The 12,017-nt window shown below is 39.4% G+C and overlaps 1 protein-coding gene across 1 annotated transcript in view; it reads left to right on the top strand.

The window, feature by feature from the left end:
* The first annotated feature begins 427 nt into the window (after positions 1-427).
* abcb5 (ATP-binding cassette, sub-family B (MDR/TAP), member 5) overlaps positions 428-12,017 on the top strand; it is a 42,636-nt gene continuing 31,046 nt past the window's right edge. The window contains exons 1-7 of the mRNA XM_041248976.1: positions 428-590; positions 4,780-4,847; positions 10,039-10,129; positions 10,639-10,693; positions 10,992-11,142; positions 11,313-11,382; positions 11,647-11,838. Of these exons, the coding sequence (XP_041104910.1) occupies positions 4,808-4,847; positions 10,039-10,129; positions 10,639-10,693; positions 10,992-11,142; positions 11,313-11,382; positions 11,647-11,838 (599 nt within the window). The 5' untranslated portion in view covers positions 428-590; positions 4,780-4,807. The remainder of the gene's footprint in view (positions 591-4,779; positions 4,848-10,038; positions 10,130-10,638; positions 10,694-10,991; positions 11,143-11,312; positions 11,383-11,646; positions 11,839-12,017) is intronic.

The raw sequence follows: 12,017 nt of genomic DNA on the forward strand, positions 1-12,017 counted from the left end.
CTGAATTCGGCGATTAGAGCCAGAACGAAGCGCAGGTTCAAATAGAATCAGGTGAGATTAGTGCACGTCGTTTGTTAACTCAACTCAGTGAATCGTCTCAAAATAAGTTTTAAAATATCATTGTCAGATGGTGTAGATCTCGGTCAAAGAACCTGTTTAAGAAAGGAACAAGAAGGCATTAGTTGGCAAATTTAAGGGAGTAATAAAAGGTACCTACAGCTTTTCACGGGAGCTGGTGCCTGTATAATTGCCACCTGGTGGCCTAGTAAGGTTAGGAATGTTCGTGAGTCATCGTGTTTTGAGGTCACACGAGTTTATAAGAATATACGCAATTAACATTGCGCTTTTTGAGGTTATCAAAGGTTTGCGTTATACAATACCTGTAATCCGATACTTCCTTTTGTGTTAGGGTACATGTATTACTGCTCCTGCAAGTCATAGACACATTAATGCAACAACTAGCAAATGAGCATCCTCGGCTCACAACTGCATTAGATGTTAAACCAGGGGTTGTCAAATTGAAAGATCGATCGATTACCGTTGTTTAATTTTAATTATCGTAACTATTGATTTCACTGTCATCGTCTCTGGTGAGTATTTTTATTATTTGTAATTTTTAAATTTTTAGCATTTAGCATGAATTGCCAAATAAGTGATGAAATATTTATGTAGCCTATGCAGTATAGCTGAATTACTAACACGACGAAACATTGATACAAATTATTTGCTAATTGTTATCTCTTTACTCTGTAATAAGTCACTGTCGTTTATGAACTATTGTAGGCAACTCTAATGTCTTTCATTTTGTAAATATTTAAAGTTGTGATGATTTAAAAGCCACTTTAAACATGAAGAATAAGACACATCTGTCTAGATCTGTCTCTCTTCATGAACGTGTCGGACCCAGAATGTCTAATGAATGGAACTTTACAACACTTTTTATAGAATACTTGCGATACATTAAAACCTTATTTTCTTTTTCAGACTGCATTATTATGTATTTTAGGAAGACATTCTAAAAGTAGTTTTGAAAACCTCAAGCTTAAGCATCATTGGTAGTTTGAAGTGATTCGTTATTGTGATTCATTATTATTCTTTTTTTAAACATAATTGTATTGACTTGTTTATTTTAAAAGTCTATCAATAAGCAAATTAATGTGCAACGGTAATTTAGCCATGGCCACTTTAAAAAAAAAAAAAAAAAAAATGTATGCAGTAGTCTGAAATATTTCCAAAAATGAATATTACTGCGACCGTGTGCTGGGTTTCCAGCGGCGGTGCAGAAAAGGCAGGACACCAGGGATGATTTTAATAGTTTAGCAATTAAAACCAATCTTTTTATTAACTGTCTAACTGTGTGTGGTGAGTTTTCCTGTGCATATGGAGGAGCGAGATTTTTTTTTGCTTTGAACATTTTGGGAGAGAGAGCTAATTAAAGAGTGGTTTTAATTGCTATTAAAATAATCCGTGGTGTCTTGGCTTTTCTGCACCGTCGCAGCTCACAGTAGCTACATTGTTGTCAGAAGTGGAGGCGAGGTAGGTACCCTGGCAGAGGTGAGTGTAGAAATGCAAAACTAGACGCGTCTGAATAAATGGTATAGGCAGAAAAATTAGATTGGCCCAGCATTAATATTGAAGCATTGGGCGAAACTAATCCGAGTTGACATGGTGGATGTACTTGCACAGCACTAAATACTGTACTAAATTCAGATAGCTCTCCAATTTTTAATGTAGTACCCAGTGCAAATCTCTGATCCTCACTTCTACAATGAAGTCCCCACTCATCAATCGTATTTCAGGAAAGATAAAACGTCATATCACACAGGTTATACTTTTTACTTGTAGATTATTATGTAAAACTGTATGAGAACTTGCTCTTAACGTTATCTGATTTGTTTTAATTATTATGTTTTACACCAGATGTCATTAATCAAATTTATATATCATGAATATAATGTAGATCATACAGCATTCATCTATATAAATTTCTCAAAGATTTTACAAATGCACTTTTATTAAAACAAAACAGTGCAGACAATACATGTACACAATTCAAAATATATAAAACAATATATACAAAAAAACAAAGGTGTATAGGTGGGTATGGGAAGGGAAGGATATATTTGCAGAAGGTGTGGTTTAATTCCATGCTTTAGGATTATATCATTACCACTGTCATTCATATGTAGAGCACCACCCCACAACCAAAAAAAAAAAAAAAAAAAAAAAAACGACACAACCTGATTTTAATTTCAGGATGCCGAATTGCATCCCCTTAAAAAAAAAAAAAAAAAATACAAAATTACGTTGTTCATCCAGTTATGAGTTGTTTTGGGGTTTTTTTTTGTGTGTTTTTTGACCATGCCTTTACATCTTTCCAAAAACGTGGCTGGGTGATGCATGTGAAAATTATGAGGAATTCGGCAGCTGCATGTCCAGCCCGAGGCAGTGTTTTGTTTTTTTTGGCAACTTGCATGAAGTTCCTGTGTATGTGTGTGTGTGTGTACATACACAGACGTTTCTGGTCTAACACGTAAGCAGCAAAAATGTCTTGTCAATTATTTAAACAACATGGAATCGTGCTTTGACTGTGTTACAATAAGATATTGGTGAGATTTATTTCATACTTATTAAATATTCAATTTTTCATTCTTTTTGAAAATGTATGAAAGTGTATTTCACCTCTTGTTTTATCCTAGTGCAGTTCTAAATCTCTCTGAGAGAAGACTATCACAGCTTGAAACAGGGAAACTATGTACAAATTAAGCGCCTGATTGCGAGATAAGTGTGATAGTTGACCGGCATTTCAAAACTATCCGATAGCTTTCAACACTGTCTTAGGTCCGCAGTATATAACTGCACATCAAAATAAATCGCAAGACAAATGCATACTGGTTTCTGATACAGTATGTCCACACATACACATTATACATGTTTCTCTTTTACTTTATTTGTACGAAGAAAACCTAATATAAATATCATCGGAGATTACAAATTTAAAATGACAACTCTGATGAAAGTTAGCAACGTCTTTGTAAACTGGGAATTAAACTTAACACCTATTAAATAATAGATAATATATGTCGTATTAGAAACTGTTATTACATTTTAAACACAAATATAATTGCACATAAAAATAAATCGCATGACAAATGATAAATTATTTGTTGACGTCATAACCCATATACAAAATAGTGCATCTATTGTATTTTTCTCTTTCGCTAATACTTGCAAATGAATTCTAAGTACATGTACGAAGAAAACCTATAAGTAGCCAGCGATTAAATGTAAACTACGCAGCCTAAAGTTAACCTATTATTAAATAATATGAAAAACATGTTATTAATATTACAACCACGTGTTCCCGATGTTTACCACATGCACTGTAATATAATATATTTGTGTCCAAAACTACTTTTAAGGTATTTTCAATACTAAACTATTTATTATTATTATTATTATTATTATTATTATTATTATTATTTATTATTATTATTATTATTATTATCACTTTTGCTAATAAATATTAGACCTCAGTAACTTTAATGTAGTTACTTAGGTTATTGGAAATACCCATGACATGACATCCAAAAGAACAAGTAGATGAATTGTGAGGAAGGTTAATAACAATCTGAGATTGACTGCCAAAGATATTCAAAGTGAATTGACTGCAAGTGGGACTGGGGTTTCCATTTCAACCATAGGTCAAGTATTGCATAGTGAAGGTCTCAATGGTAGCAGGCCAAGAAAAAAGCATCTTTAGGAAAATGTCACAAGGACAATCACTTAGTTTGCAAAACAATATTTGAATGATGGATATGAGTTCTGGTCAAAGGTTTTGTGGAGTGATGAAACAGAAATCGAACTCTTTGTTTACGCTGATAGTCGTTACGTTTTGGCGAAAGTCTGGTGAGGCGCAGAAAGAAAAGAACACCATAGCTACTGTCAAGCATGAAGGTGGTTCTTCTATGGGGCTGTTTTTCCTCTAATGGCACAGGAAATTTAGTTCCAATACATGTTAAATGGATTCCATAGCATACCAAAAGATATTGCCCAATCATCTGAAACCCTCCGCTACAAAACGTGGCTTAAAGCACAACTGGACATTCCAACAAAGCACACATCAAAATCAACTTCAGAATGGTTAGTGAAGAATAAAATCAAGGTTCTGGAATGGCCTAGTGAAAGTCCCGATCTAAATCCTATTGAGAATCTTTGATATGAGTTGAAGAAGGCTGTGCACAAGATAAGTCCTTGGAATTTGAATGAACTGGAACAATTTTGTGTTGAAACATGGTCAAAAATCACTAAAGAATCATGCCAAAACTCACTGACAAATATTTTAATCATTTAAGAGGTTATTATTGCAAAGTTGCCAAAACTAGCTATTAATTTAATTTTCCTTGTCAACATATGAATTCTTTTCAGTTAGCATTTTTGGAGTTTTGCAAAAAACATTGCTGAAATAAATAATTGTAGACAACTATTTAATCCTCATCCACAAAAGCAAAACTTTTCCTACAAAAGATTTTTCCTAGAATTATTTGTTTTCAAGAAATTTCTAGAAATTTATACATTTCCATTGGGGTATGTAAACTGTATAATAGCTGCTGGACTGAATGGTAAGCTAACAAGTTCTGTAGCTATTTCACTTATGGGAGGGTCCTAAAAGAGTCATCCTCATTAGTGGAATAACTATAGTACTCCATGAGTGTTAGTGGTGTAGTCCTGGTTACATAGTAATTGGTAGCTTTGTAATTAGCTATTATAACCCTTTAGGTGGTCTGGAAGAGCCTAGGGAGTCAAAATGAAAGAAGACTTGGAAACACCCAAAGCAACTGATAATGGTAAGTTTTATTGTACATAAATGTATATTATTACAATGAATCCAACTGAGTATTGCCAGCTGTTGCAGATGTCTTATTTTTATACATGTATTAGGTTTGCAATAAAACTGCAAAATAAGCAATGGGGTAATCACAAAACTGCAAGTTTAAATTTCCAAATTCCTTCATTCATTTAAAAAAAAATAGGAAAAAAGGAGCGTGTGTTTCCAAAGAGAATATCATTTTAACTTACAAATAACTGTGCAGTAAATACAAATCTTATGGTACAGATTAAACATATTTTAGTATTTAACTAGTTTAAACTGAAATGTTTATTTTAGCAGACATGTGTTTTTTTGTGCATCTAAATTCTGGTTACCAAAACAGTCTTTTTTTATGTATTTGTTATATGTGTTTTTAATTGTGTGTAAAATGTGCTTAATTCCTAAACATTTGGTAAATCCCATGAAACACCAGGTGACTTTCAAGCAGTGCTTTCAGATAACTTTTTGGGCCACTTGTTTATGGAATAAAGGATTTTCACCATGTGAACAGCTCAAGCCACAACATCTAAACAACTGTGATTTTAGCTACTTCGTGTAAATTGTGAAGAGTTCTTTTGAAAAGTTGCTATCAAAAGTTTGCCTTATGTTGCCTGGGCTTTACAGTGTAAATATAAGCCATATTATAACTCGATTTGCTGTCACTCTGCATTGGCTATTAAATGTAAATAACACATCAGTTGTATTTCAATTTAACAGTAATACAAACAAACACACACACATTTTAGATCAGGCTTCCACTAACATTTTGTGAGTTTTAACAATTGTGATGGGCCTGCACAGAACAACAGCATTGTGAGAACCATGTTGCATATGCATGCATGTATGTGTTTATCAGTATATATTAGGTCTGTCACTTGATTCAAAATTTGATTGGCTAAATTATGGGCATTAGTTGATTAATTGGTAGATTAATCCATGCACATTTTTAATAAAGGTAACGATCTTATAGCGGCTGTCCTGCATAGTATTACTAAAAAAAATCAATCAAAATATATAAATAAATAAATATGCCCAATGGGAATTTGGTATTTTTAAAAGCATTTGTATTACTATTTGTATTTTAGTAAATGTAACACATTTTCATAGAACAACCGTTCCTTTCGGTCAATGTCAGTCGCATACCTGAAAACACAAGGCAGCTGTGTTTCCATCATTGGTTGTGTAATCTACCATTACAGCTACGTGCTCTGCTGCTTGTACTGCTTTTAGTCATTCTGAATCTTGTCAGAGATTCCCAAGAATACTGTGGCTATTGACAAGTGATGTTGAAATCAGAGAAAGCAATTCCATATAATTCTCTATTTGAGGAATTGGTGCCTTCATCATGTCCTCTTAATGCAAGTTGTTTCTTCCCAAGGTAAGAACATAATTAATCAAGTGTTTAAGAACCACACAAATTTCTTACTTGCTCATTGTGATGCATTGTATCCCTTTGCTTTTGCTCATCCAGTTGAACATCAATCCAGGTTTGTCCAAAAGTTTTGAGTGTTACAGTGACTCTCAAATAACTTTGGGAACCCTCATGTTTTTGTGCTGACTTTGATAGACATCCTAGATTACTGTCTCACTGGACTCAGGCCAAGGGTGGGATAGCTGACCTTGGTTCCAGGAAGATGTTGATTCCATGTTCGTACGGTCCTGGTGGGAGTTGAGGGTTGGGTAATGATCACAGTACTGGGCCCAGCAGGTTCCAGTTGAGCAGAACCATTATCTGGTGAAGACCTACCTTTTGCCAGGTGGCGTCAGCTAGATCCGGTAGACCTCCTCCCCAAGCTTCTCTAGGACCTGGCAAGGTCCTACTTGGGTACCGTCAAGCTTGGGGGAGCGGCCTTTCTTCCATTTGGGGCTGTAGACCCAAACAAGCTCTCCAGCGGCGAAGTGCCAGCCCCACCCCTGGTGGTAGTAAAATATCGCTTCTGTCAGGCTCCTACTGCTCGCAGTTGGTCTCGGGCAAAGACGTAGGCAGCATCTAGATGATCCTACAGCTGGCGCGTGTACTCTGGACCGGGAGCAGCAGTTTGGGCGTCTGGAGCTCTACCATAGAAGTCGGAGTCCCAACATCAGGAGCACTGGAATGCAGCCGGTGGACTCCTGAGCAACACTTCTACATGCGAGCATATCGAGGAGAAGCTGTTGGTCCCAATTCCGTTGGTGAGTGGCGGTTGTGATGGCCAGCTGGGTAGACAGGGTTCAACTGAACCACTCCACCACCCCATCGCTCTGGGGTTGTAGCGTCATGGTGCGGGTCTTCCTGATTCCCAGATGGTGGCACGACTCGCTGAAGACCCGAGTCTCAAAGTTCCTCCCCTGGTCCGAATGCAGCTCCTGTGATACCCTGAACCTGTAGAAGAAGCCTTTGCGGAGTGCCTCTGCCACTGTCCCTGCCTCCTGATTGGAAATAGGGTATGCCTTGGGCTACTTTGTGAAGTAGTCCATTCAACTAGGACATACCTTTATCCCTGATTGGAGATGGGAAAGGGGCCTAGGACATCAACCCCCACCTGCACCTATTTGAGAAGTGCACGGGATTGGCCTGTGGGGCCCTTGTGGGCTACACAGTTGTCACAACTGTGACAGATGTTCGCTACGTCCCGGCGGCAGTGTCCCCAGTAATACAGCTGTTGAAGCCTTCCTAGGGTCTTGGTAAACTTAGTGGCTGGTCCTGAGGAGTCTGTGTATGGCCTGTTGGACTGTGTTCTTAAGGCAGGCTGCTACAACAAGCTGACACCGCATCTCTTGATCTGCCTGTTCCTGCCACCGTTGTTGCAGCACTCCATCCCGCAGGGCTAGGTGGTCCCCCTGGAACCAGTCCCTTCGTGGCTTCCGAGTGGAGAGCAATGTCTTTCCAGATGGCGCTTGCTGGTCGACAAACCACCAAATAACAGGTTGGAGGTCCGCCACTCTGCTACTGGGATGTCTGTGACTTCTCCGTTAGCTACTCCTATGGCTTGGCACCCCTCCACTCTCAACTCCAGATCCTGGTACTATCTCTGTTGACAATAGCTACAGTCTTCTGCCATACAAAGACAGCAAGATAGGACATCTTTGGTATGCAGCTTTCCAGGTTGATGCTGGATCTGGAAGTCATAAGCCTGCAACTCCTGCAAATGTTGTTGAAGCCGATGAATGTTGTTGAAGCTGGCACCCTGTGATCTTTTAAGAAGCTGCTTGATGAGATTCTGGAATCAATAAGCTACTAACAACCAAATGAGCAAGGTGGGCCGAATGGTCTCCTCTCATTTGTAAACGTTCTTATGTTCTATCCAGTGCGCCAGCTGCTCCTCCTGGAGGGTACCATGTTCAGACTGGAAGATGAATCACAGACCACACAAGCATGGGCGGAAGTGACAAAATGCATGATGAAGCCACGCTAATACGTGGCCAGTCCTAGAAAGCCCCTAAGCTGGCGTTGGTCCTTTGGTCTCGGCCTGTCCCAGACTACGGTGACCTTGGAGGGGTATGTCTGGATGCCCTCCCTCTCCTATCCAATGTCCCTAGAAAGTGACCTCACACCACCTGCTCTTGGAGTCTCGAGTCAGAGAAGAGAATTCTATTCCCCACTTGGCCCTCCTGTGGGTTTGGCTGGTTCCCCTGGGGGGGAAAAAAACATGAAGATCACCCCCCCACCCCCCACCCCCCTTTAAAGCTGAGCTTACCTGTTGGAGGTCTAAGGTGCCGTCAGCTTGCAGAAGGATATCAAGACCCAGGATAGAGGCATCCACCCACACCTCATGCTGAAAGATGAGTTCCCTAATCTGGATCTTCATCTGGCCCTTCCCTTCCATGGGGGTCAGCTGTCCATCACAGTTCAAAGCTGGGCAGTGGTAGGTTCCCTTGGATGTTGTCCACTCGGAGAGAGTGACGCTGGAGCCAGTTTCCACCAGGGCCAGACAGGGGACACCTTCCACAGAGACGGGGTATGTAAGAAATTCCCTATTGCTCTACTTCTCACTATCACTGCAGGTCATGGCTGGAGGTATTGAGATCTGCAGTCGTTCTTGTTACCTTCTGAAACGGGCTGACCCACACCTCCTCAGCTGTATTTGGGCCTTCAATCCCTGTGAAGATTCCATATGGCTGGTCTTGGGGGCACGGTTCTGGTGCGGCTTCCCAGTCTCGTGGTTGCAGTGGGGTTCCTGTTACTGGACATTGAGCATGAAGGTAGCCAGGGCATCTACAGTTCCAGCAGGGGCAGGGGCTGCCAGGGATTGGCAGAGTGCAAATACTTTCTGCAGCAGCGGTGACTCCAGATTGGCTCCTCAACTACTGTCTGTAACTGCCGTGCTGTGATGGCATCTCCTTTGCTGTCACTTCTCATTCTTGGGCGAGGTGCAGTGCTGAAAGCATGGTCTGGAACCAATGCAGTCTTAGGTAGCACCTTAACTCCCCTACCCCTAGCTTCAGTAAACTGGATCCAGGCTTGCTCCTCCTGTTCCTGTGTAGAGAGCCCTGCATAGGCTCTGCAGGCTGCCCATTCTACCTCAGACGCTAGGCTGGCCTGATTCTCCCTTGGTTGACACATCCACTGCTGCAGCTTCATCTTTAGTCCTTCCAGGTCATTGAGGCTGACAAATCTGCAGGCGAGTGCCCCAGCCAGTACTGTGTAGCTCCAGAATCTCACAGTAGGGAGGTCAAGCAGTACCAGCTGGGCATCTCCCCTCAGCGCTCCCTGTCAGCTTTTCCGCTTCACTCCAGCCATCCAGCTGTGCCAGCACCTCTACCTGTGTCTGGAAAGCCTCCGATCTCCCTGTACTGTCAAAACTTGGCAGTTTTTATCGCTAACATCATCCCCGCTCCTTGCCGCGGGTTTGAGTACTGCTGCTCCCAGACTTGCTCATTGTCTCCCTTGGACGTCTCGTTTGCTCTTCCGTCTCGCGTTGCCATCTGTATGCGTATAAAACCTACAACAAACCCCCGTAGGACCCTCACCTATCAATCAATACCCTGTAACGTGCTATAGGTGATGGCACGCTGCACTATGATGGGCTATGGGTTTAACAGCCACATTGGGGTAAAATTTTAAGATAGAAAAGTGTTGTCAGTCAGAATATAAGATGCTACTGCTGCAGCCCCCTGCATTTTTTTCTGCCTCCCCATTTTTTTTTGGCCACCAGCCACCACTGATATTTTCATGTTTACTTGAACAGATATCATCGAAGGTGGATACGAGAACCCTGCTTTCCATGAGGATGAAAAATCTGAGGAAGATTCCAAGTCAAAGAAAAAGGATAAGAAAAAGTAAGAAATCTCACAACAACCTAACGCTTTTAGTAAATGACAAGTAATCAGATATAGACCAGCACCTATAATATAATATTTTTATAAAAGCACACTGGTCTTCATTGCCCCCTAGTGTCAATTTCCTGTTATTGTGGTGATGTTGCATTAAGTCTATCCAAATGCTTTAATACATTGCATTAACAGGATGGATGGGTTTGTTCTGTTGGCTGATATTTGGGAGGAGATTTAGAAGTTATTGCTTAATAAAATGTGCATGTTATCATTTTAGAGATGAATATAAGATTGGTCATAAGATGCTTTTGAATCGGATTAATCAAAGTTGTTGCATCAAAATGCATCAGCACCAGTTTGTTAGGAAAATAAAACTGTCAATGTTACAAGATATACAGAAATAACAACAATAACACTAAACATTGAACACTGGAGTATTTTTTAAATCTCTTAAATTAAACATTTTTTTTAACTAGGTTTCTTTCATAGTGTTATTAACCTTGTATTTACAATAGGAAGACATCTGAAAAGAAGGGAGAGTCCACTAAAATGGTTGGAGTTTTTGAGCTGGTAAATATGCATGTATTTATATTTAAATTCTTTAAAAATGTATATTTTATGGACACAGTCTTCACATTACAGCTGTATAAAAGAACAAAGTAATTTTGTAATAGTATATCAAATGTATCAACACTTTAAAGTTAGAACAAGAACATGGAGAAGAACTGTTGTGAATATTTACTGTGCAGGACCACGTTTTATGGGAATTTAACAATACCTTGGTTCTAAACATACATTTTCCACATTCTTAATAGCATGTTTTATGATAAATGAGTCTTTGATACATTTTGTTTCTTTTATACCATAGTTCCGCTTTGCTACTGGCTTGGAAATAATAATGATGATAGTGGGTTTAATATGTGCAGCAGGACATGGAGTTGCACTGCCAATTATGTTGATTGTGTTTGGTCAGATGACTGACAGCTTTGTCAACAGTGGCTTAAAACAAAACACATCTGGTAAGATTTGTTTGTCTTGTGACTTTCATTTCCAGATAGTAAATATCCAATAGTTAGAGATATAGAGGCTTTAACTCATGACTTATTTAATGTCTTTTTTTTATTAATATACTACAGAATATAGAATTTTTTTTTTTTTTTGAAAAGTTCATTTTTTTTTCCCCCGACAGCTACACAGATGAATACCAGTTCCAAATGTGCCGCTGCATCGGGGGTTGACATTGAATCTGAAATGACAAAGTAACAAAAAGCTATCATTATTATTATTATTACATATGAGACCCCTATTGTAGAGGATATCATAATTTTAGGGTCTTTTGAAGCATCTGTTTACAAATGTGAATACTATATTTTGCACAAAAAAAAAAAAAAGGTTTTAGAGATTTTCAATAAGCATCATAGTTTGTCCAACAAAGTACTGGTAAGGGATTGCACCACAGTGTAAGTTCATCAACTTGGTGCATGCAGTGGCCCATTCATTGACAATGTTTTTATTTTCCACAGATATGCTTACTACTATATTGGTATTGGGGCGGCTGTACTGGTACTTGCAACAATGCAGGTGGCAATGTTCCTTTTGAGTGCTACAAGACAGACAAAAAGGATACGTGAAAAATTATTTCATGCAATACTTCATCAGCACATGGGCTGGTTTGATACTCATCAGATTGGAACACTAAACCAAAGATTAACAGAGTAAGTGTTGTTGTGGCTGTCAACACCAATGGCATTCTTAGAATGGACAAATAGTGAGGGACAGGTGATTGGGAACTAGACCCAGCAACCAGAGGTTCTGACATGAAGGTCAGGTGTTCTCGAGCCAGGGTCGAGGTAACTGACTCACGCTGGGGAGGAGGTGCTCCTTGACTCTACTC

The sequence above is a fragment of the Polyodon spathula genome, chromosome 4, assembly GCF_017654505.1.
Source record: "Polyodon spathula isolate WHYD16114869_AA chromosome 4, ASM1765450v1, whole genome shotgun sequence".
NCBI classification, from domain to species: domain Eukaryota; kingdom Metazoa; phylum Chordata; class Actinopteri; order Acipenseriformes; family Polyodontidae; genus Polyodon; species Polyodon spathula.